The sequence below is a fragment of the Homalodisca vitripennis genome, chromosome 2 (assembly GCF_021130785.1).
Source record: "Homalodisca vitripennis isolate AUS2020 chromosome 2, UT_GWSS_2.1, whole genome shotgun sequence".
In the NCBI taxonomy this organism is placed as follows: Eukaryota; Metazoa; Arthropoda; class Insecta; order Hemiptera; family Cicadellidae; genus Homalodisca; species Homalodisca vitripennis.
Window position 1 is genome coordinate 109,944,489 of NC_060208.1, and position 23,671 is coordinate 109,968,159.

Below are 23,671 nucleotides of genomic sequence, written 5' to 3' on the forward strand. Positions count from 1 at the left end.
ATTATAGCTGGACTTGGTTATAATGATTCCTGTCGGGCCTGTTTCACAAACTTGAATATTATGACCCTTGCTCCTCTATATATTTATAACAATTTAATTCATATTAGAGAAAATATAAATACATTTGACAGTCAGAGTTCAATAAATGAATATGACACTAGGTATAAGTCTAACTTGGTCTTGCCTAGAATAAGACTTAAAAAAAAGCCATAAGAGCTTTAGCTACCAACAGTTTAAAATGTTTAACAAGTTACCAATGTTAGTTAGGAATCAGTCTATTAATAAGTTCAAAATTACTATTTCTAAGTGGCTTATTTCTAAAGCCTTTTACACTACTGATGAATTTTTAAATTCTGATTGTTTAGATATTTTAACCTAGTTTTAGTACTTTTATGTACCAATGACGAAATCTATTGTAATAGAGATATTATTTAATGGTGAATAAAATCTGATTCTGATTTTAGCCCAGAATCATAGATGAAGCAGGGGTATGTGTGGCGATTGCTTCCAGTTGCAATTTATAGTCAGCATTAAAAAAACTAGGTACTGAGGAGAAAAATTGCAAAGCTATTACTTTTGGATCAATTAATTTTTTCCATCAGAATCAAACTGAATGGATTTAAAAAATGCTTTATTTGTTGAATTTTTTGTAATCTTCCAGGCTTTTTTAGAAAAGTGTGATTACTATTTTTATCTATTGTTTATTTCATATGATTTTGCATCAGTTACTACTTTTTCATAATTTTGTTGTAATTTCTATAGAAAGCTTTGAATTTATAATCATTAGTGTTCCTGAATGTTTCGTTATAGAATTTTAGTTTACTTCTTGAACTCAGAATTTCAGGTATTATCCAAGAATTCTTCTTAATTTTATTTTTTGTTTTTATTTTTTAAGGGAACAGTAAACATTTAAGAGGAACATGAAACAACTGTTGATGGAGTTGAATATTGTGTTCACAGAAGTAAAGAGTTTAAGAAAAACCAATTTTCATTTTCCAGACATTTATTTAAAATATTTATACTATGGAGGTGGACAGTTTTGTTTAAAACAATGTTGTGAGATTATTGGCTCACTGAACATCCATGGATCACATCCTCCTGTGCGTATTGGTTGGATATAGCAGTGTTCAGCACTGACACAGAACTATTGAGTACGTTTTGAGTACAACATTATCAATGGCAGGCAGTACTCGATGTTGCTGTTACACGAGTCGGTAAGCTCACAAACTAGCTGAAACTAAAAGATTTGAGCAAATCTCTAAGTTGTTGAGTTTGCTTATCATTCATGTTTAAAAACATTAATATTGATGTCCCCCATTAGAACAAAATATTTAAAATTGTGAAGGAGATAGTTTTAAGCTGCTCAAGCCTCTCAAAAAACACCAAATTGGCTATTTGGTGATTTTTACAAACCAACTACGACAATTCTCCCGAGAGAACTCACACAGACTTCAACTCAAGCCATCTCAAAATCTAATTCCTCAGTGTCTCAAACTTAATTCGGTTTTGAATCAAAACTGTTCATTCATCCCCCTTGTAAAATAGATGCTGAAAAGATTGTTCCAGATCAGAGTTTATTTTGAAAAATGTAATGGTTTTGTTTGTAAAACTATGAAGATGTCTGGTTTTAGCTATTCACATAGAAGAGCAAGTTCATCTAACTTATTTGTTGCAGTTTTTTTGAGTATTTTGGTAGACGCTTAATGTAGAATTTGTTGCTGAAGTTTTGTGTCTGTGTTTTATTTTTTGGAAGAGGTTTAAGTTTTGTGTTGTAATTATTAAGAACCTTTGTCCCTTAAACATCATCTATACAAGTATTTTTGTCAAGTCTTGTTATAATTGATAGACAGGCACTGGTTCTCTGCTGTGACTGTCTCTTTCTTGATGTAACTGCAGCAGATTCTTTTTTCCACCCCCAAATCATGCTGCCCTGTGTGTAGGCACAGAACAGCACATGCTTAAATACGGATCTGGTCACTGAAATAGAAATACTAATACTAAGGTGATAAGTGCATTTGTAAGCACAGAACAGCACATGCTTAAAATTCAGATCTGGTCACTGAAATAGAAATACTAATACTAAGGTGATAAGTGCATTTGTAAGCACAGAACAGCACATGCTAAAATTCAGATCTGGTCACTGAAATACAAATACTATACTAAGGTGATAAGTGCATTTGTAAGCACAGAACAACACATGCTTAAATACAGATTTGGTCACTGAAATAGAAATACTAATACTAAGGTGATAAGTGCATTTGTTCTTATTACTATTTACAACCAGTTTTACTTTCTAACGGTGAAGAACTTTATATAGATCTGTAAAATTATTCCAGTATGCCTACTGATAATAATTAGTACTGTATTAAAATTAATATTGAACATTTTTTTTCGATATCTTAAAGTTTCTTACAATTGAACAACTTAAGAGTAAATTTACTTAGTATAATTTGTTTTACAGGTACGTCGATTAGGCCTAAGGAGCCAGACCCTGATAAAGAGAAAATAAAGAAAAAGAAAAAAGAAGACTCCAGTGAAAGTGAATTGGAAGAAGGAGAATTGGCTTCGAAAAGTGGAAGTCAAAATCAAGCTGCTGAAAAAAACCAATAAAGTACAGGAAGTGGAAATAAAATCACCTGAATTGAAATCTGGAGTTGATGTATCAGTAAATGGGAATACAGTAAGTACTTGTAGTGTTGCTGAGGAAGATTCTGCAATGGCTATGGATGACAACAAGGGAAAATGCTGGTGAAGAAAAACAGTGTAAAAAATGAAAAGGATAAAGATGCGGATAAAGAAGAAAGTGAAAATAAACCGACAATATCAAGCAGTGAAGAAAAAGAAAATCAGGCGAAGGGAGGTAAAAATGGTGAAATAAAATTGGTAGAACAAGCGAAACTAGTGAATGACGTGATTGAAATTGAAGAGTCCGATGACTATCTCATGTACTTGGAGGAGATTCTTAGCAAAATTCACAGTTTCTTTTATGACATCCATGACGGCAAACGTGATGGAGATAGAGACATGAAGAAAGTGATTCCAGCAGTGAGGGGTGAAGTATTGGCTGGTACCAAACTGGTATTTAGTGGTTTAGTGCCCACAAACCAGAGCTTGGAGCAAAGTAGAGCATACAACATAGCCCGTAGTCTGGGAGCTGAGGTTTCTAAGGACTTAACAAAGGACTGCACTCACCTTGTAGCGGTTCGTACTGGGACTGCTAAGGTATGTAAGATATATTATTATGTTATGTATATTTTATGTAAAGTGGTCTAATGCCGACAAACCAGAGCCTAGAGCAGAGTAGATTGTACAACATAGCATGTAGTCTGGGAGCTGAGATGTCTAAGGATCTGACAAACTAAAGCCCTCACCTTTTAGCTATTTGTACTGGAACTACTAAAGTATCAGTCACTCAATCTTTATTTACATTTTATTAAGGAAATGTAGTGATATCCATTACATAATATGTTATAATACAATGTTATTGTATCAAAACAATTATTCAGATTATTCTCTGTCAAGTGTGTAGAATGCTTTAACATGTTAGCTGCCACGCCGACCCGATCGGGTCGGCACAGTTTGTCGCGGCAGAAACATCGGGCCGACCCGATCGGGTCGGTGGCGGGATTTTACAGGACTTTAGTAAATCGATCTGTGACGTTTATCAGTGGTCGTTAGCGACTATTTTAAGAGTCATACTATAAGAAAACAATAGTATAAATGTTATAGAATATTAGTTTTGTAAATAAAAAATTTGTATTCTACATAAATACTGTCGGATAATAGACGATATTTTGCCAACCGATCGGGTCAGCACATTTAATCTTTTAGGTTGTACACTGTTATTTTGCTGAAATATCAATAAAATTTGAACCCAATTGTAATATTTTTTTGCGGAACATAATAAATATAAAACTGTATATGTGTCAGAATATTTTTTTAATGTTACATGTTATACGTTAAAAGCTACTTTCACAAAGATCCTTCCTATTTATGTAAGTTCTTAAAACACTCTTTACAAAGAAATGGTTTTGCAGGACATTTTTCACAAAATGTAGTAATCTTCTTGAGATTCTTGGTTGCTTTTCGGTCTCCAGTTCGTGAAGCTCTGGCATAACAAACTTTGCAGTTTTTCCGGGCTCTCCTCTTGTTCTTCCCCTCGCCTACAAATATTACTGTTTCGGATAAGTGGTGATGTCCAACTTGTTTGACTGGCTCGAGTTGTCCCATTTTGCAACCCTAGAAGTGCATACACAATTTTCTCCCTGAAGGTCGTAATGGAGTAGAGATGTTTGTTTTTACTTTGAGAGTTGACCCCCACAGCATCCTTGTAGGCGAGCCAGGCATTGACGACCGCTGTACCCAGCAGGAACTCTTCTGCGACTTTATGATACCATCGCATAGATTTTCTGATGGCTGTGCTATACGATGACATCTGGTCAGAAACATCAATTCCCATCTTCGCCTTGTTGTATTCGACGACCACAAGAGGTTTGAGAATGGGTTCGCCCTGTCTGGTTTTTTTCCCAGTGTCAACATAATCAACAGGATGTTTGGTCGACGTCATTTTCACCTCTCTTTTATCAAACCATTTGGTGTAAACAATACCACTTGGGTGTTCAAGACAGCTCATTTGACCCTTCTTCAGATTCAACTGGTCATCAGAATTACCAGGAATGGTTTTTTTTGTGAGGGAACCAGGACCTGTTGCTGATTACACTTCCGACGAGGTGAGTGTTCCTTGCTAAAAGCATGTGGGCAAGATCGACAGAGGTGTAAAAAATTATCGACATACAGGGTATGCCCTTTATCTAGATAATCTCTCATGAGATCCATGACCACTGATGCCGCTAATGTCAGGTTATCTTCAGTTCCTGTCCCGGCGCCCATATAAACTTTCATCTTGTATGTGTAGCCTTGTACAACTTTCATCTTGTAAGTAGTGTCACATATTTTGAATACCTTAATCCCGTACTTGTGGGTTAATTTATTGGGTAGGTACTGGCGAAAAAGAAGTCTTCCTCTGAACGGGATCATGCTTTCGTCAATCACTACATCTTCACCGGGAGTTTTCTTCATCTTGAAAGAGTCGTTTAGACGATCAATAAGTGGAGATATTTTACCTATACAAGGAACCACCAGAGAGTGCAGTTGGCGGCGACCAATAGAATGGACTGGCCTGCGCGACGTTGCCACACAACTGCCGCTGCCGCCCGGCACGGCTGGCGCATTGTGGCTGATAAACTGCTGCGCTATCACAACTAACACTGATACTGAACATTTAAAACTTATCAGTATAATTGAAAAACAATATTTAAAATGCGTTGACAGTTTGCTATATTATATTTAAATTACTTGTATAGTTTATTAATGTTATTACAAACTAACTATCGATTAAAACAAACAAATCGTCCCGTCAGTTAGTCAGAGTAAAGTACTTGCTTATTTCCATACGATACAACAATCTTTTCAGTGATTTTAAACGATTACTAAACACACACAAACTTAGTATACATGTTGCTTATATTGGACACTGCATGACGTGTTGCTTGATTAAAAATAATTTAAAAAATTTAACAATACAATCAATTTTAAAATGATCGAACAATTATATTTTTAAATTATGAAATAACCAAATTTTTCACTAAATAACTTTTAGGGCCTACTATTTTAAAACTTACTTTAGAATTTTATAAGAAAGTGCATTCATATTATAAAAATACTTGTGCTGAATGATTTTTTCCACTATGGCCAATTTAAATATTTAAATCACCCACGTGTGAAAACAATTTTACATAACACAGATTCAAGACTATTAATAGCCAGGTTGGAAAAATGCTTTCAAATGGTTATAAATTTATGAGAACCGAAGTGCGTAACAAAACCGTTGCGGCAACAATTCCCACCGTTATGTACTGAATAAGTATATTTATGGAAAAGAACATAATATGTTCTTTATGAATATATTATACATTTTTAAATAAATATGAAATATATTATATTTCAGTTGTATTTGATAACTTTCTTACCAAATTGAAAATCCATTTAACATAACATGATTATACTATGCAAACATGTAATGCCTTATTATATATCAGTGATAATGGCATTATCTAACTGTTAAATACGGGAAATTAACGTTTTTTGCGGTATTTTTATGTTTTTCTTTTTAATTTATATTTCGGCTAAAGATTTTAAATCCTACGATCTTCGTATATGAGTAATATAATACAATAATTTATTTCAATCCATTTAACTCAACATGGAAATAAGCTACAGAAATGTACTTTTTTTTAAAATGACCTTAAAATTACATTTTGTAATACGTAGTTAATTAATTCAAGACAGCTCTAACATTTCTTTCGAGCGTAACGGTTAAGTATTTTAAGAACGCTGGACTCGCGCGGCTTGTGGTTACAGCGGGGAACAAGTTTGGCAACGTCGCTCAGTTCTCGTTGGCCGCTCCAAGGTCACGGGCAAAATAGGCTCCTCCCTCAACTGCACTCTCTTGTGGTTTTTTGTATAGACGGTCATCTTGTCTTATGTTCAAGTTATCATTAGAATGCCAGAATCTTAAAAGCAATTGAAAGCGGTTTCTGCTCATTACTTTACCAGCAACAGAATTATTATACAGCAAGTTTTTCGACCAGTAGTCAGTCAGCCGTGGCATTGGCACTAGCCCCATCCATAATAAAAGGCCAAGAAATTTTTTCATTTCATTCGGATTAGTAGGCCGCCACTTGCGGAGTCTGCTACTACGATTCAATCTCAGTGTACTTAACACCTGAGCAGCATTCCGATTAGTTTCGTCTACCATCATTTGTATCAGATCATCAGATAAGTATTCATAAAAATATTATTCTGGTTTCGCATTTTGGGGCAGGCCAAAAGCAAAGTTTGATGTTTCGTCAAAAACAATGTGGTTTCTGTTTACCTTCAAACAGCTGCCATTTTTCAAGTTCATCTTTTGTCATTTGCAACCTTTCCTTCTTTGTTTTCAAACTTTTAAATTTTTTCTCCTAAATTAACAGTGAAATCTTCTCTATCTATACCTTCAATATTTACAACTTCTCTTTCGACATTTTCAATATTTACATTTTCACTTTCACTCGATACAATTACATCTTCAATAACAGAATCAATAATTTCATCTGAACAATCCATACTCTCTATAATACCAACTTCATTGTCATCGGATTCACTGCCTGGCACTGAGTCATCACTAGGGAGGAAGTCGGGGTCTTTGTCCGTATCATCCATCTCACTATTTACATTACTGCCCCAACCATCATCACTTACACCATCCATATTTGGGTCAAATTCACTTAATATGTATTCACAAATTCGATTGCTCGTAATATGTCATCACTGTCTAGATCGTCACTCATGATTAACTAATCAAACTTCAGCAGAAAGAATAACAGCTCGAAGTAGACTGCGAAAAAAGCGCCAAACTGACAATAGAAACAAGAAAACAAACTCACGTTTGGCTAAAAGGCGCGAAACAGCTGGCGGGATACTCGAGAGTCGTTGCGTAAGAATAGTTGACGTGCTACCAACCTCTCAAACGAAATATACGCCAGTATACACGGGCGACCGATTGGGTCGGCAAGTTTGTTTTTCAATCAATATTCGTTAAAAAATATTGATGCCGACCCGATCGGTCCAGAATTTTAAACGATTTATTTTAACAGTTTTAAAGTATATTTTATTGTCATAGTGTATAATGAACACAACTAAAGTAAAAATATCTAAAAATAACTAACAGTTAAATTTGGCATTACGCCGAAAATTTGAAAATATGCCGCCGGCAGCTAACGTGTTAACAGATTACATGGGGTGATCTATTAGCCTGGTCTTCTGGAGTTAAGATAATTCCTGTTAGTGCTCTGGTGTCATCCAGCAGAAGTTTATGAAGTTTTCACCTGATGTAGGTTGTTTTCTTTTCAAATACTGTAATGCTGTTCCATATATTGGAAGAGGGATTCTTGATATTTCTTTTATAACATGTTATTTTTTTATGGAGGTCAAATAAGGGAGAGATTTTTTAATTTAAAGTGAAACTTTTTTAGTTTAAATAACATGTTAAGGATTTCATTTGTGTTACATACAACCTCCCTCCCTATCTGAAACTCTATGGTTATTTACAATCTAAGTCTTTATAATATGACATTGCTATAATAGTCACCCATTTGTCTAACTAATCAGCACTCTACTCTTGCCCTATACCATGTTTAAGTGTATCCAAACAATCACTTATATTATTCATTTGGATTTACTATTTAAAGTATTAAGTTGATTTAGTAAATCTGAAGTGATAGTAAATCTCAATATGTAAAATTACTTACTTCATTTTTTGTTCATAGTTGAAATTATGACAAAATTTTATTCATGCCAGATTACAATGCTCAAGTTAAAAATATGTTTTATAAAAACTAAAATAAAATGCACTACTATAGGTTAGTGATTAAATAGGTAAAAAGCTAAAAGGTATTCCAATCAGGCCGTAAGAGAGAGAGCTTCAAATCTATAAGAAATGTTTCAAGAAAGGATAGGATAACATATTACCTTCTGTTGTTAATAAAGCTTCATGATATGCCATTAAAACATTTTCTATTAGAATAATAGGTTAACCTTACATTGTATTTTGTAAGGTTAATTGAAATATTGTACTTTGATAGGTGAATGCGGCACGGCGTATGAAAGATGTCAGGTTAGTGACGCCTGACTGGCTATGGACATGCGCAGAACGCTGGGAACGTGTAGAGGAGATGTTATTTCCTGTTGGTTGTGAGAAGACGGGGTCCCGTCATCCCCCACCACACTGTACCAGTCCACCTCATGGTACACCTGCACCCCGCCTGCGCTCCCCTTCTGGCAGATTTATGGACACCATCAACCCATTGATGACCTTCAGTTCAGAGGACATTGCCGACATGGATGCAGAAGTGGAGGATATGTGCAATGATGAATCAGACGACAGTGATGTGGAGGAGAAGCTGACAACATTAAAGAAGAAACGACGGAAATCTCCTGAAGGTTTTTTGGTGGGAGTCAAGTTCTAGCTCAGCTGATTCTTTAGCAGGTGATGTATGCAAAACCCTAGTATTTTTTTCTTAATTCTTTGAAATTCTGGGTTCACTATTAATTTTTGAGTTATTTAATAATTTGACTTCGTCAGTATTTCTAAGATACTCAACTGAAACAAGTAAATTTCTTTAATTACTTTTAGTAAGAACCATTTGATTTGACATACTATTTTAATGATAGTTATGTAAAAGTTAAAATATCAATATATTTCATGTTTTGTACAACGGTAACTACATGCATCAGTTGTTTTGAACTGTCCGTAGTTAATCTCATGAGACAACTGACATTAGTTCAGTTTAGTTGGTCATGCTAGTTTTAGGGGAAACAGTGATAACTGTTATTACAGTTAAGTGAGTTGAATAATAAAGTTATTATAAAACTGAACCAAGTAAATGTAGTTGGGCAATTCCACTAAAAGTAAAATAATCTGTTTAGTATGAATAAGGTGTTTAATGAAATTAGAATGTATACAGATATTTTCCTAGTGTACAATATCATAACAAATATAAATTTAAAAATAAATGAATACATAAAATTACAATGGTTAACAATATTTAAAAATCTGAATTAAAATACTTTAAAATCAAAGTTTAAAACGAAAGCGTGAGTAAGATACAGTTCTGTTTTACATTCTAACCTGAATGTAACAAGGAAGGATTTGTGACTGTGTAACAAGTGTCCACTTTTATTTTGTGTAGAAAAGGGCAACTGATAGACAAGAATTTACGCTTTGTCTAATACGTGAGTTGATAGCTTAGTGACGGCTGCGTCTTCGGTCTAGTGGGCCACAATTCGAAACCTGGCGGGTGGAGTAATATTTTTTTGCGTCTTGTCAACTACAAGAACATTTTATTGTACTATCAAATAATTATTATTAATTATTGATTTATCACTCTTGTAGTTGAAGTTTTTGTTGGAATAAATTATTCTTCAGAGTTTTAGACTTATAATTTATTTATTTATTACGTATTTATTTATTTGTGTTTGTGTATAAATATTTTTATTTATTGGAACTTATTTACTTATCCAATACATTACTTTTTGTTCCTCTCACCTAGTCTTGATCGCTTGAATTTATTTTTTTTATTTTTTCTGTTCCTTTTTTAATGAATGTTTGACTGTTATTTTAATTGTAAGCTAACTTTACAATTAGATTATGTTAGTTGGTAGTTTCAGGATTTGTTAAAAATTGACAAAAGAATGCCTCTTACTAGATCTAGTGAACTTTTAAATGTCCTGGAAAGTTTGTATTTTATAGACCAAAATGTAATAGATCTGGCAGCCAAACTCTATAATTCTCCTGTGATGAGTACACTGAATGTACTCTGTAAAGATAACAGGGATCTTAAGAAAGAGGTTGAATCACTTAATGATAATCTCATGTCAGCTCACTTTGACAACAACTACAAGGGATAGACTCTGGAGTCTTGTGAACTGGAGGATCAGTACGAGAGTGAGATTCGAAGGCTCAATACCCAGCTGACACAGTGCCGGGAGGAGAGTGCACGTCTACTTCAGGCTCCCTGCAGCGATGTTGACACTGGCAGACTCATTGCTGTGAGCCAAGACAAGATTGCTGTACTGACTGTGGAGCGTCTTGGCCTTTTGATAACAATCAAGGTACTAGAGGCTGATGTAAAGTATTTACATGCTGAGGTGAGACGGATTGAGACCAGAATAAGGCAGAGGTGAAACTCAGCACCTGATGACCTGCTTGCTGAGCTAATTGCTGCTGAAATGACTGCTGCTAGCACCACTACTCCATCACGACAATATCCCCTCACCCCACCAACACGTGACACGAACACCACAACCCTGTCACCCCTCTGACAGTCGGCATGGGGTGTTTAAAGACATCTTATTGACCAACGATTCTCACCTTAGATATGCCCCAAAGAGTGTGTGAACCGTGGTACGTACCTCGGTCCAGGAAGGAGAATAAGTGACATTAAAAATAGAGTTTTGAGCTATATAGATGTAAGACTCTCTATTATTTGTATACATGTAGGCTGTATCAATTTAATATGTATATATATATATATATGTATGTATATATACTTGGGTTGTATATATATATATATATATTTGTTTAAATATAACAGCTTTCACAGTCAATACATTTAATTTTTTATACTTCAGATTATTTGTATTATTTCTTGTTTGGTAACTGATGTTTTAAAATTTTAAACAACTATTTATTATATATATATATAAATAAAATTGGGACGGATGATGAGACGTATGATGATCCCACGTACTGCCGGATGCCCGTCACGTGCTCCACGTAAATGTCCCGGCTCCATTTGATGGCCTCGGAGACGCAGCGCCTGGCCAGGGCAGCACCCCTGCGGCGGTCAACTCCCAGGCGGCTGAGGGTGGTCCAGTTGGCGGAATCCCAGGTGCCTAGGGACCCCACCACGAAGGCGTCTACGGTTGTCCGGTATCCCCCAGCCGAGAGCAGTCGCGCCACAGGAGCGTACTTCTCCATCTTCTTCTCCCTGGCCGTCGTCACCGACTGCCAACCGTCTTCATAGGGCACCGTGACGTCGACTACACGTACAATCTTGTTTCTCTCCGGTCGATCGTCACGATGTCCGGTCGGCAGCTGGCCACCTCCTCCGGGACCTCCACGTCTGGTACCAGCTCCTGGAACGGCACCCTCTTGTCCAGACGAGTCTCCTCCTGAGGGTGCCCACGGATCTCCGATGTCAGAAGTTCCAGGATGGCGTCGTGTCGTCTTGTTATGACAGGCATCATAGGCAGGCAGTGACATAGCACGTGGGCAGTCGTCTCATCAAATCTTCCACATATATACTTGGGTTGTATAATTGCATAAATGCTCGCATATAAACATAATGTAGACTTTAAAGAAGAAATTCCTTTAATATTTTGGCATTTCCATTCTCAAAAAGGACTTGGTACATTTAAAAAAATTTGGTCGAGCACTGGGTTTGTTTAACAGAGTTTAATATTATGAACTCCAATTATTATCCATTCAATTATTTAACACATGTTTATATTATCAGGTGACTTCTCTCAATATATATTAGTATAATAAATAGTCGATTAAAACCATAAAGAAACCATTAACTTTAACATTAACCTTTTTTAAAACATTTAACCCTTTAAGCGTCATGAAAAGTTAGACCTGATCTTTGATAAAGTTACAATTTTTTAAAAATTTCCAATGTGTAAAGTTAAATTTATTTTCGTTTCTGTATGTCAAAATAGAGTTATTTAACGGTAAATAAAATTTGTTTAGCCCTTTTTGGATTTCCTAGGCTAATTGTTAACTTTTGAGAATATCGTAGAATAGCAGTGTAGTTGTCACTAATATTTTTATCATTTATTCATTAAGTATGGGAATGAAACACAGTTTTATAGATAAACATATACTATATTACAAACCAATAAAATTAGAAAAATACAAAAGTAGACAAAGAGTGTTTATTTGGTGGCGGGCTGTCACAACTGACATTCCGCGCGTCTCCCGCAAACCACTGTTATCGCTTGGACTTTGAACCTTCTTATCGCTCGGCAAACTGTAGGACAGCCTTGCGGGGCTTGAATTATGTTTCTTGCTTTCTGATAACATCCTTATGACCGTAAAAAAAATATGAAAAAGTTTGGGGTTGGCCAAGTAATTGCTCAGAATTACCAAATCTTCAAATTCCGTATCGTCTGGATTCGCCATTCACACGAATAATGGTAAAAAACACTAAATAAATACTGGAAACTGCTGTATATAATATGAATAATTGACTTTAAAAAGAATAGGACACAACAGAAAATAAGCGATAACCGAAATACATATGCGTGTACCGGACGCTTCTCACTAACTAACTGGCTAGATGCCTTGACGGGAGCTCCCGTCAATGACTTTGTGAAAGGCGCGGGGCCACGCCCGCTAGACAGTGTTTGGCCAATTACAAGCAACTGCCACTCCCATTGTAACAGAATTCGAGGCAGGGCAACCCGTCTGTATGTCGCATGACTACTAGAACCATCTAGCAGCAAAATATTCAACTAACTTAGCAGTAAGAAAATAAAGAATGCAAAAAACGCGGATCCACGGCAATAACGTTTTGAGCTTGTAGTGGCCCTCCGCGGATCCGCGTCAATAACGCTGGAAAGGTTAATTGTTACACGTGCAACAATTCCATCTCAGTATACATTCCGCCATCTTCAGTATACATTAACCTGTAAATAAATATTAAATATACTCTTATGCACTGTCTAAACAGATGGTAAATTTTTATTACAAAGTTGTAATTTTGATTAGTATTCTTTATTTAATATTTTTTCTAAAATTGGGTTTGACTTATTTTTCATATTGCTATTTAGAATATTATGAGGATCTTTATTATAATTTAGTTAGATATGTAATTCTTCTTTTGTGTTTAATTTTTCTACTTTCCTTTCGATAAATAAAATGTCCATGTTCTTTCCAATATTTGTATAATTATAAATTATAGTCCGTTTCTAATAGATGTTCAGCAAAATTTGATTTGATTGTATACATGTTATTTATTTTCAAAGCTTTTATATGTTCTTTAAACCTTTTATTAAAATTTCTGACATTTGTTTAAATATAACAGCTTTCACAGTCAATACATTTAATTTTTTATACTTCAGATTATTTGTATTATGTCTTGTTTGGTAACTGATGTTTTAAAATTCAAACAACTATTTATTATACTAATATAAAGATATCTCTGTAATGTGGAGATAATAACATTTTATACATATTTTCACACACTACACTATGGCAATTTAGTATGAATTAAGGAAATCACTACGATATCCCAATAATTTCATACAATCTTACATTTTAATTAAGAACTGAAAATTTAATTATTTACAACTTGATAAAATATTTTTTGTAAACAATAACTTTCTACACCTAAACTTTCAAATTATAGCAATTACGGTCATTTACTGTTGTACATTTAACTAGACACATGGGCCCATGTGGTGCAACCGACACTATAATATAATTATAACAGACATTCCAGATTCTCAGCTCAACTGAAAGTGTGTCGGACCCAGTGGAAGCCTACTTAACCAATCAACGCACTGTCTAACAACAAGCCCATATTTGGTACTCATTGAGATCAAATGCACCGCCAGCAGATAATCCGTCACCTCACACTCAGGTTCTCCCTCAACTTTCAAATATTATTCATTGAAATAATTCCAATTAAATTGTTTAAATTTAATCTGTTTATAAATATTACAGATCGCAGAGACCTCTTTAAAATAATTATGTTTAATTAAGAAATTGAAAAATTTTGTAACCTGACAACTACATTTATTACGGTGTAATATGTTAATATGTAAAGTCATATTTCTCAGTTTTCAGTTGGCATTTTAAAATGAAAAAAGATAATTAAATTTCATATGTACCAAGGGTTTGGCATGCCAAGACCTTTGAAATGACGTTCTGTAACGTTACATATGTTAACATTGAAACTCTGGAATAAATATCCAGATTCACAGGTTTTGTTTCACCCTGTTCTTAAAAGTTCATGAAAACATTTTTAAGGAGTTCCCTAGAGGTGATTTGTTAGTAAAACCCTTCACATTACTATTCTATTACAATCCATTATCTCACAATGAATGTGAGACACCTTTTATGAAACACTGTATAATCTTGCCTGAAAAATAAATCTGACTGTGAAATGATCCCTACATAGTGTTTTTGAACTCAGGAAAATATTCTGATATAAGGAATATCACTGATTGTATTTGTCCTCTTCTTTCATTGATATTTACAATATAGAACATATTACATATATAGAATAAAATCGCAATGTTGACATTCAGTACTTTACAAAATTGAACAAAATATGAGATGGTCATTTCTGTTGTTTTAGGGGACCACATCAAGGGATGGGGGAGAAAGCGGCCACGTGAGGATGGTGGAGGGGAGTCAGATAATGAATCACTGGGTGACAAGTTCCGTCGAGGTGGAGAGTTGCCAAGCGATGTGGAGATTAACGACGACAGTGTTGGCAGTGAAGAACCTCCTGACGAAATCAGTGATGGCGACTGGAATATGATGGGTGCAGCTCTGGAGCGGGAGTTCCTGGAGGGTGACTAGATTCCTGTCCTGGAATCTCTCCGTCTGTGATAGTCCCTCTGCCTCTTCCCTCTCATGTTTCACTTGCTCTGTAGCCTCTCTAAGTGTACCCCTCTATAGTGACACTTGAGATGAAAATTTAAGGTCAACTGTTGAACATAGTTCATTTGGATTTTTTTTTATATGAAATTCATAGATAATATTAGGTATCTCCCATTTGATTCCAGAGTATAACAATTCCTTCTCTTTACAATGAATGTATAATTGAGGCATTCTACCCTTGGTTTGCCATTACCCATACTGAGGTTAACTACATACTTTGATGTTTTTATTTATTTCGCTATCTGCAATAAGATGCAGTTTCCTAGTTGTTATTTTTTTTAAATCTAAATATAAATTATATGGCAAGTTAGAATATAAATTTATCCTAGCCCTTTTTATTTAGTTAACTTCTAGAAAATGTTCTGAAAAATGTTCAGGTTAATTTTTAACAGGATGATTAGTTATAGGTGATTTAGTTTTTATTATAGTCAACTCAAACAAAACTGGTGGGTTGAGGTCAAGCTTTGAAACATGTCATTTGAATGTAAAATTGACTTCATTAACCTGAAACTTAATTTTTGATATTTCTGTTTTCAATTCATATTTAGTTGTATTTTATGTTGATTATTTTCTGTATTTACCAATTATTTAAATCAATTACATATGTTACTTATAACAAACATACACAAAATTAAAATGTATAACACAAAGTAAGGATAGTAAACATTTACATATAGTACTGTTATTACTGAATAAAATACAAGAATGCAGTACAATTAATTTTATATTTCATTTTGAATCTGTGCTGAATTTACTGTCTTCCAGCAATTCTATGGTCATGTTGGATAGCAACATCAAATTCCTTCGGTCACAAAGTCCTGTTCCTGTTCATCATTTATATACTTTATCCAATCATCAGCAGTTTAATTCTGCAATGCTTCCTTCATTAATATTTAAATCGCTTATCTTGAATATTTTGTTTGTGTTCGCTAATTCTCATTTACTTTAGTCCATATCAATTCAAGGGGATTGTACTGACAAAGATAAGATGACAATTGGTAACTTCATATCCCATCCGTGATGCTACAATATATATCTTTTTTATCTACCTTAATGAAATCCAACAGCTCAGTTAACAAGAGATCTGGTTTGTGAGGAATGTGTTTACCTTAACATGTCCGTTATGGAGATATTGCTGGTGTGTCTTAGGACCTCCGAGCACAATATGCATGTTGCTCTAGTCCTGTAGATATTTTGCACATGTATCGGTTAGATGTTCCCACAGTGTGGAGTAAACCTTCTGAAACAATATGCATGAACTGTCAGTGTGTCCCATTGTCTAGCAATATAACACTCCTCAGTGTGGCTCAGTCTCTGGTGGTAAATGATTTGGTTTTGTTACATGTTGCTTTGGGTCTGTAGGTATTTCAAACGCGTGTCGGTTTGCTGTTCCCATAGTGCAGAGTGGACCTCCTGTGATTCGTGTGAAATGTTCTAATTATCTGCATCTGGTTTTATGCATTATTTCGTATGTTACACATACTGGGTTTACAGGGGATTTAATCCACTTCTACGTTTGCACAGCCAGTTTTAGGCAATGATGAAGAAGAAGTTGATGTTTACACTGCAATCCGGTCCCGTGCAGCAAATGGTTGGTGACGCTGACACAGATGATTCCAAACAGTAAGGAAGTGAAGGTGACTCGGATGTGGACAACCACATCGTGTATTTACACTGCATGTATGAGACCCATACAGATTGAGTGGATTGACACTCTTCTAGTGCCCATAGAAGGAGATGGGCCAAACAAGTAGGTGCGCGGGGACAGTGGTCCAATGTTGTACCATACGGCTGATTACCATCTGTCCTCAAAATGATACGTCACAATTTTATGGAAATACACCTTCAAATTCAGATTTGGATATCAATCCCCAGGCTCATAGACATAAAATCTTAAGTTTTATCACATTAAAATTTCTTTAGTATTCTGTGATCCCTATAAGCAAAAATTTTGCAGTGAATGTGTTAAACCAAATGATTACGCCAGCTTTCATAGTTTGATTGTGGGCAGTATATGTAGAATGATAACTTACTTATCCATTACTATTACTTTGATCATAATTCTTCCAGTTCTTTCAGCATGCCAATAAATTGCTGTTCATTTCCTAATAGTTGTCAGTTAAGGTTTTGCCTTTCTTACCATAAAACACCAGCTTTGCTGTAGATAGAGCTTATATTGGTCACTGTTAAATTACATTAAAATACAAAACCAATTCCAAAATTCCATATTTTTCCAATCCAGCATGACATAATATTAGTCCTGGTCCCTCACCTAAAGACACCTTGAATTTGAATCCTACCAGATTTTATTTTGAATTTGAGTTGTTCATGTTTTATCAAGGTATAACTGATCTTCCCAATTTGTCTTTTCTTTCATTGTGTATCTACCATAGATTTAGTTCTTAAAACCAGTTTTCTCCCCTAAAACGTCTTTTAACTGTGCAATAGTTAAATATTTTCCTTTTTATAAAGAACTTGTTCTTGAACTGTTCTTCAAAATGATTAATGTTGATTACACTTTTTTCAGTTCTGAAAATTTATTTCTCCAACACTTTTCCCATGAAAGGCTTTGAAACAAAATCTTTGGGCACTTTGTAATGATACTTATACACTGCAGCAATACATTCTTGAGTTTTCTTCAAAATATCACCAACACAGTAATTAGGTCTATTTGTAACAATATCTTTTAAAAACAGTAAACACTATGATATATGATATAATTCAAAAGACCAGACAAGTCATGTCGACTAATCTGATTTATAATGATATTTTAAATATTCCCACAAAACAAAACCAGTAATAAGTAAAATAGAAATAAATAATAAAGAAAAAAGAATCTAATCTTAGATCTCAACAAATAAATCCTAACTTAGTCATACAGGGTTGGTTCTACTAATTCACTTGCATTGTGCACTATTTACAATTGTCACCCCATCCCTTTTTTCCTTTTCCCCATAGTTTAGATATTTCTTTTGTACAATCTGAGTTGATCTGAAAAAATTTTCAACTTTCCCAAACTTTGTTACATGAACACAGGATTAGATAACACTCAAGTGCAAACTTTTCTGTGCTACTCGGCTATTTTCACACTGATTTCCACAAGTGTCAATCACCTCACAGTGAGATTACATACATGTAGTACAGGATTAGGAGTCACTCAACTGCTAGCCTTTCTATGATGTAGTAATAATTCTACATTTATCACTCCAATGATTACAAACAGCAGTTAAATTAAGTTGAGTGATTTAATATCTTTCATTTGTGATAAAATCTCTTAATACTCTAGTGCAACTTTAACCTCCTTACTGGCCATTACCTATAATTTAGTTGGAGTGTCACATTTGTTTTTATTATGTATTAAACCACCAGTTAAAACATTAACACCCATAATTAGTTGCTTGCATGTTCATAAGGAAACTAATTAACAAAAACTTATAATTCAAAGAAAGTTTCCTGGTTTAATGTAATAAAATAGTAGTTGGTGCCAACGACTATAATGGCACTATATTTCAGTATTTTAAATATTGATACAAATAAAAATGAATGTGTTCAACAGTATTGCATATCAATCAAAAGCTTAAATTATCAGCTATTAGATAGTGTTAATTCAGTAAAAAGGGATTATTTTTCAAAAAATAGTTACATGTTTTTTTTTTTTAAAGTTTTTATGAATGAATTTATAGATTTATAGATAGACCTCAGTAGTACCTTAAGAGAGAGTCAGTAGTCTCATGATCTTATGTGTTGGACTTAGGATCTGAGTTGAAAATAGCATAGGTTCAAATCCTGTCTGTGACTGTTGCACTTTTTGTCAGTACTATCGAACTTGTAATGTACTGACTCTCCTTATTCTGTTTGATAAGATTCTCTCCCAGGCTAGTGGCCCTTAAGGACAGGTAGAATAAGGCTGAAAAGGATCAGCTCTTACCTTAAATTACTAAAAAATATATATACCCATCCAGTAAAACATAGATTTGTAAGACTTTTATCATAACAAATGTTGAAGTAACATGTAAAATATTATTTTATTGCTCATGTATTTTTGTCAGTTTACAGTTTTTATAAGTTGTAGCATATTTTTTATTTTCTTATAAATACGTTATTTTACAATTCCTAACTTATTTATATATGCAGTTTTTTGGATTTATTGATTGTTTAAAATATTTTTGTAGGTGCCAGTTTTACAGAAATGAAGGTACAACAATAGCTAATTTTTTTTCTTTCTTTAATAATAACCAAATTCTTCATCCCATGTGAAAACCACTTTAACAACTATACTTTTTAGTAAACATGCTTCAAAACAGTTAAAACATCTTTGTAGGCAAAATAGGGCTGCCATCACAGGAAAAATATATGGCAAGTTTGGGACATGGATGAACCGATACATTTTATTCTCAATTTGATTAGTTCTGTGTAAACATATTTATACAAAAATATTACATTAAAATAGTATTGAATTTTCAATATTTATGGAACTAAGATATCACATACTCCAGTGCAAAATAATACAAGACTAGACTGAATTTATTTGGCAATCGAAACAAGGTTACTTCCCTGGATCTCTTCAAGGTTGTAAACACCTGGAAAGTTCTCAAAGTCTCATATTGTGGTGCTTGCAGACCCTGTCCATCTTCATTAGAAACTCTATGGTACAGTAGCAGCTTTTGATGTGTGGAGACTAACTTTTATTAGTTAATGACAAAATTCATCCCAATTTACAAACCAAGTAATTGTTAATGATTTTATTGATTTCTAATAAGAAAAAGAAAATAATAATATCTGTCCCTTTATTTCAACATTCAAAAATCTGCTAACTTCTAAATTTATTTACATGCAGTTATAATATTTGAATCCCCTCTGCTTTCACTTCTTTGGAGCCACCCTGAACTTAGGAAATTCAAAATCTACAACATTTTCTGTATTACAGTATTTGAAAATGTAGATTGTTGAGCATACTTAAGATCTTAAGTTTTGGGTTCATCTTAAATAAACTAGTTGTAACTTAAAATACATATAAGTGAACTTGATATGGGAAATTGTCAGTGTTAAATAATAACTTAGTTAATTTATTTTTGAATATTTTCCACTACTATTTTGAGGTAACTTATGTTATTTTTGTTCATAGGTTATTGTTTATATTTTAAACTTAAGACAAGGATACCAGTAGACCTATATTAGTACTTAAAGAGTAGACTTAACTTTGATTTCTACATTATTGTTTACTCTCTTGACTTAAGAACCTTGTATTATATAAAATGTATTGTAAATTATGTATATTTGAAGAAAGTCATAATGGATGATTTCACAGTTTGTAGCTGTCAGTCAGGTATGGTGGATTGTTCTCTACTTTATGTTGCTGTATTGATATTTGGGCCCTTTGCACTCCATTTGGAAACAACATAGCAGTCATATTTTCATTAGATCAAAAGCTACAGATAAGGTTCACCACAGTTAACACTTTTTAAGTACATTACAAATCTATGACTTCTCCAGAGCCACATTTTATGGAAAAAAAACTATACCATAGCTTTAAACCTTTTTTTATTTTGAATTCTGTGAGGAATTAATTGAATTTTTTATCTGTTTATTAAGTTTCATCAACAAATCAAAATGCATATTTGTAAATAAAAAATCATTTCCAAATAAAAAATCCTACGAAAAGTATTTTTTTTTAATGTAATCCAAATATAATTCTAATATATGCAAACAAAAATACAAAATAGGGTAAATTACTTAAAAGCAAAATAGGAACATCTTAAATACTTAGTTAATAAAGAAGAGAATAGTTTGGCTCTCTGAAAACTTCTATCTCAGACAAATATGTGAGAAATATTCAAACAAACAAAAATGTGGCTGCTGATTATAAAACATCATGGAAACATTAGTTACAGCCAGTGGATTCCATAGGCTCTGGCTAGCATGACTAAAGTCTTCTTGTCACCGGTTTATTACTGTATCTACATAGTTTTTCAAAGAAATAAAAAAGTATTGTAGTTTTGTGTCCCTTGGTTTTACGAGATCTTAAGACTATTTGGTTTGTGTTTCAGTTAGATGTAATATTGCAGACATGTAAAAGTCTAGAGAACATATACTTAGTGTATGTTGTCTATGGTATAGTCTTGATCCCAACAGAGTGTTAGTGACTGTCAGTAGGTTAGCCTAGGAACTATTGGCAGTTGAATAACACCAATTAAATACCAGAATTTGGTAGTAAGTTGATGTCATGCCCGTACACAAGAGTATTCTGTAAGATAGAGTAACAAAATCTTACACTTAAACTAACTTAAAGCATGGTATAACTATTTTTTCAAAGCTAATTATTTGTTTCTCATAAGTAAAAAAATGTTAATTACATTTAAAGTTGTTTTGAAGAGTATTCTTCATTAGTTTTGGAAATATAATGCCTATAATATAAAATATAAAGACACAGAAAACAAAAATTGATGGAGAATTGTTTAACAGTTTTAAACATTTGTTGTTAACATAGGTATATGTAACTCAAAATAAAAATGTATACATTATAAAACGTAATATCATATCAATCTTTTTTAATGGCTGAACTAGCTGCAATTACCTATAGCATTTATTCCACCATTATAATACAATCCTGTGATAAAATATGTGAATTATAGCACAAGTTAGGACAAAACAAGGTAGTTTTATAATTTGTCTGATTACTAATGTGTTTTATCAATGTACCAAGTACGATTTAAGGTGTTACGTACATGAAGAATTAATAAGACATAGCTTTGTTATACCAGGAACACACAGTTATGCAAAGCACATTATAAGAATTAGACTTAGTTCTCTGTGTACTATTGTGCTATTAGCCTGTTTTCCATTAAGAATGTATTACATTCTAAGGCTATATGTAAAGAACGCCAACCTCACTGTAGATGAATATTATGTGTGTATAGAATGCCACTGCTCAGTTTTTGTATATCAATACCAACAGAAAGCAAATTTTAAATAGCAATTCGACTTTTCTAAATTTTGACTACCCGAAATAGCCTTCATCCCACCAACTTCAAATAATCGCATCCATAGTGTATTAGCAAAAAATCAGCTGTTTCTCACCAACTGTTAGTAATTCATTGCCCAAAAATAAATTCCAAATACGTTTTATGGGGACCGAATTGTATGAATTTTCATCTAAGTTAAACCTAAGCATTAAGATACATGGGTTTTGGTTTCTCACTGTAATGGTTGAATACAGCTGAATCTCAGTTTCTAATGACAAATTCCATCCCTTTAGTATCCAATGGTGACTGATCTGCACAAATCAGGAGGCTCCATATCTTAGTAAGTCAACAAAGTCATCCCAATGTTAAGTAATATATTTATTTGTAGAACAAAACTCTATGTACACAACAACATTTAAAAAAAATTATAGTTGGGAGTTGTGTAGTGAAAAATCTTAAAAGTTATTCTCATTAGAATTTTGAAATGCAAAGGGTTACAAGATTAATGACCAATTGTATGCAATTGTAGAGCAACATATTATCTTCTAACAACCCTGCACACTAATAAATGCTTAGATATTCTGAAGGAATTGGTATGAACTAGTCAGTTATAAAGAATGTTTAGTTTGTACAGTAGTTTGCAGATAAAAATGTTTAATTGTTGCCGTCATGAACTTTCTTCTTGTAAAAATGTTGTTGACCCATATACAAACTAATGTAAATATATTTGTAACCAATAGTTGTAAAAAGTTGTGTTTGTGTTATTGAAACATACAAATTGTATACAAATAATGATGTTCTGCTCCAAATGTTATTTGAATTTTCTGTTAGAGATATCTATCTTTTAAGTCCCATCCATTGAATGTATTTTAAATGTTTTTAAGATAATAATTTCTCAATAAACTGTTTATTTTCTACATTACTTGAATTGTTCTTTGAAATACATAGCCACCATATTTAAGGCAATTTTGATTAGTCTATACAGAGTATGATTGAGGAGAGGACTGTTGCGTATCCCAAGCGAATTTTCAACTAGTGCTATATCTTGGAAGAACTGTGAATAATATTGAACTATAACGCAGTGTTTAGCACTGTTTGAATTATCTGATTGAAAAATGTTGTGGCCAGTCTTTTCTTATTAGAGGAAGAAAAGTAATCAAAGAAGGCAAAATCTGTGTGTTGGGTTGAGTAGAATCACTTCTCTTAAAATTTGGTAGTCATTTTTCCAGAGAGATGAGCTGGTATTTTAGTGTGATGGAAAACAATTCTTTTTTATGGACTGACTCTTACAACCTAAAATCATGTATAATGTATAGAGAATTGTCCATAACAAGTAACCAATCTGTCATAAATTGGTTCAGGGCATGAAAATCAGAAAACATCAAATGGGAAATTTTTTTGAAAATGCTTTGTTTTGTGTCTGTCTTTTTATGTG

The 23,671-nt window shown here is 33.5% G+C and overlaps 1 protein-coding gene across 1 annotated transcript in view; it reads left to right on the forward strand.

Moving 5' to 3' along the window:
* The window catches only part of LOC124355765 (RNA polymerase II subunit A C-terminal domain phosphatase-like), a 42,352-nt gene extending 19,194 nt beyond the window's left edge, over positions 1-23,158 (forward strand). Inside the window, 5 exon segments of the mRNA XM_046806920.1 lie at positions 2,462-2,602; positions 2,738-3,222; positions 8,682-9,047; positions 9,049-9,085; positions 14,967-23,158. Coding sequence (XP_046662876.1) covers positions 2,462-2,602; positions 2,738-3,222; positions 8,682-9,047; positions 9,049-9,085; positions 14,967-15,193 — 1,256 coding nt within the window. The 3' untranslated portion in view covers positions 15,194-23,158.
* The last annotated feature ends 513 nt before the right edge of the window (positions 23,159-23,671 follow it).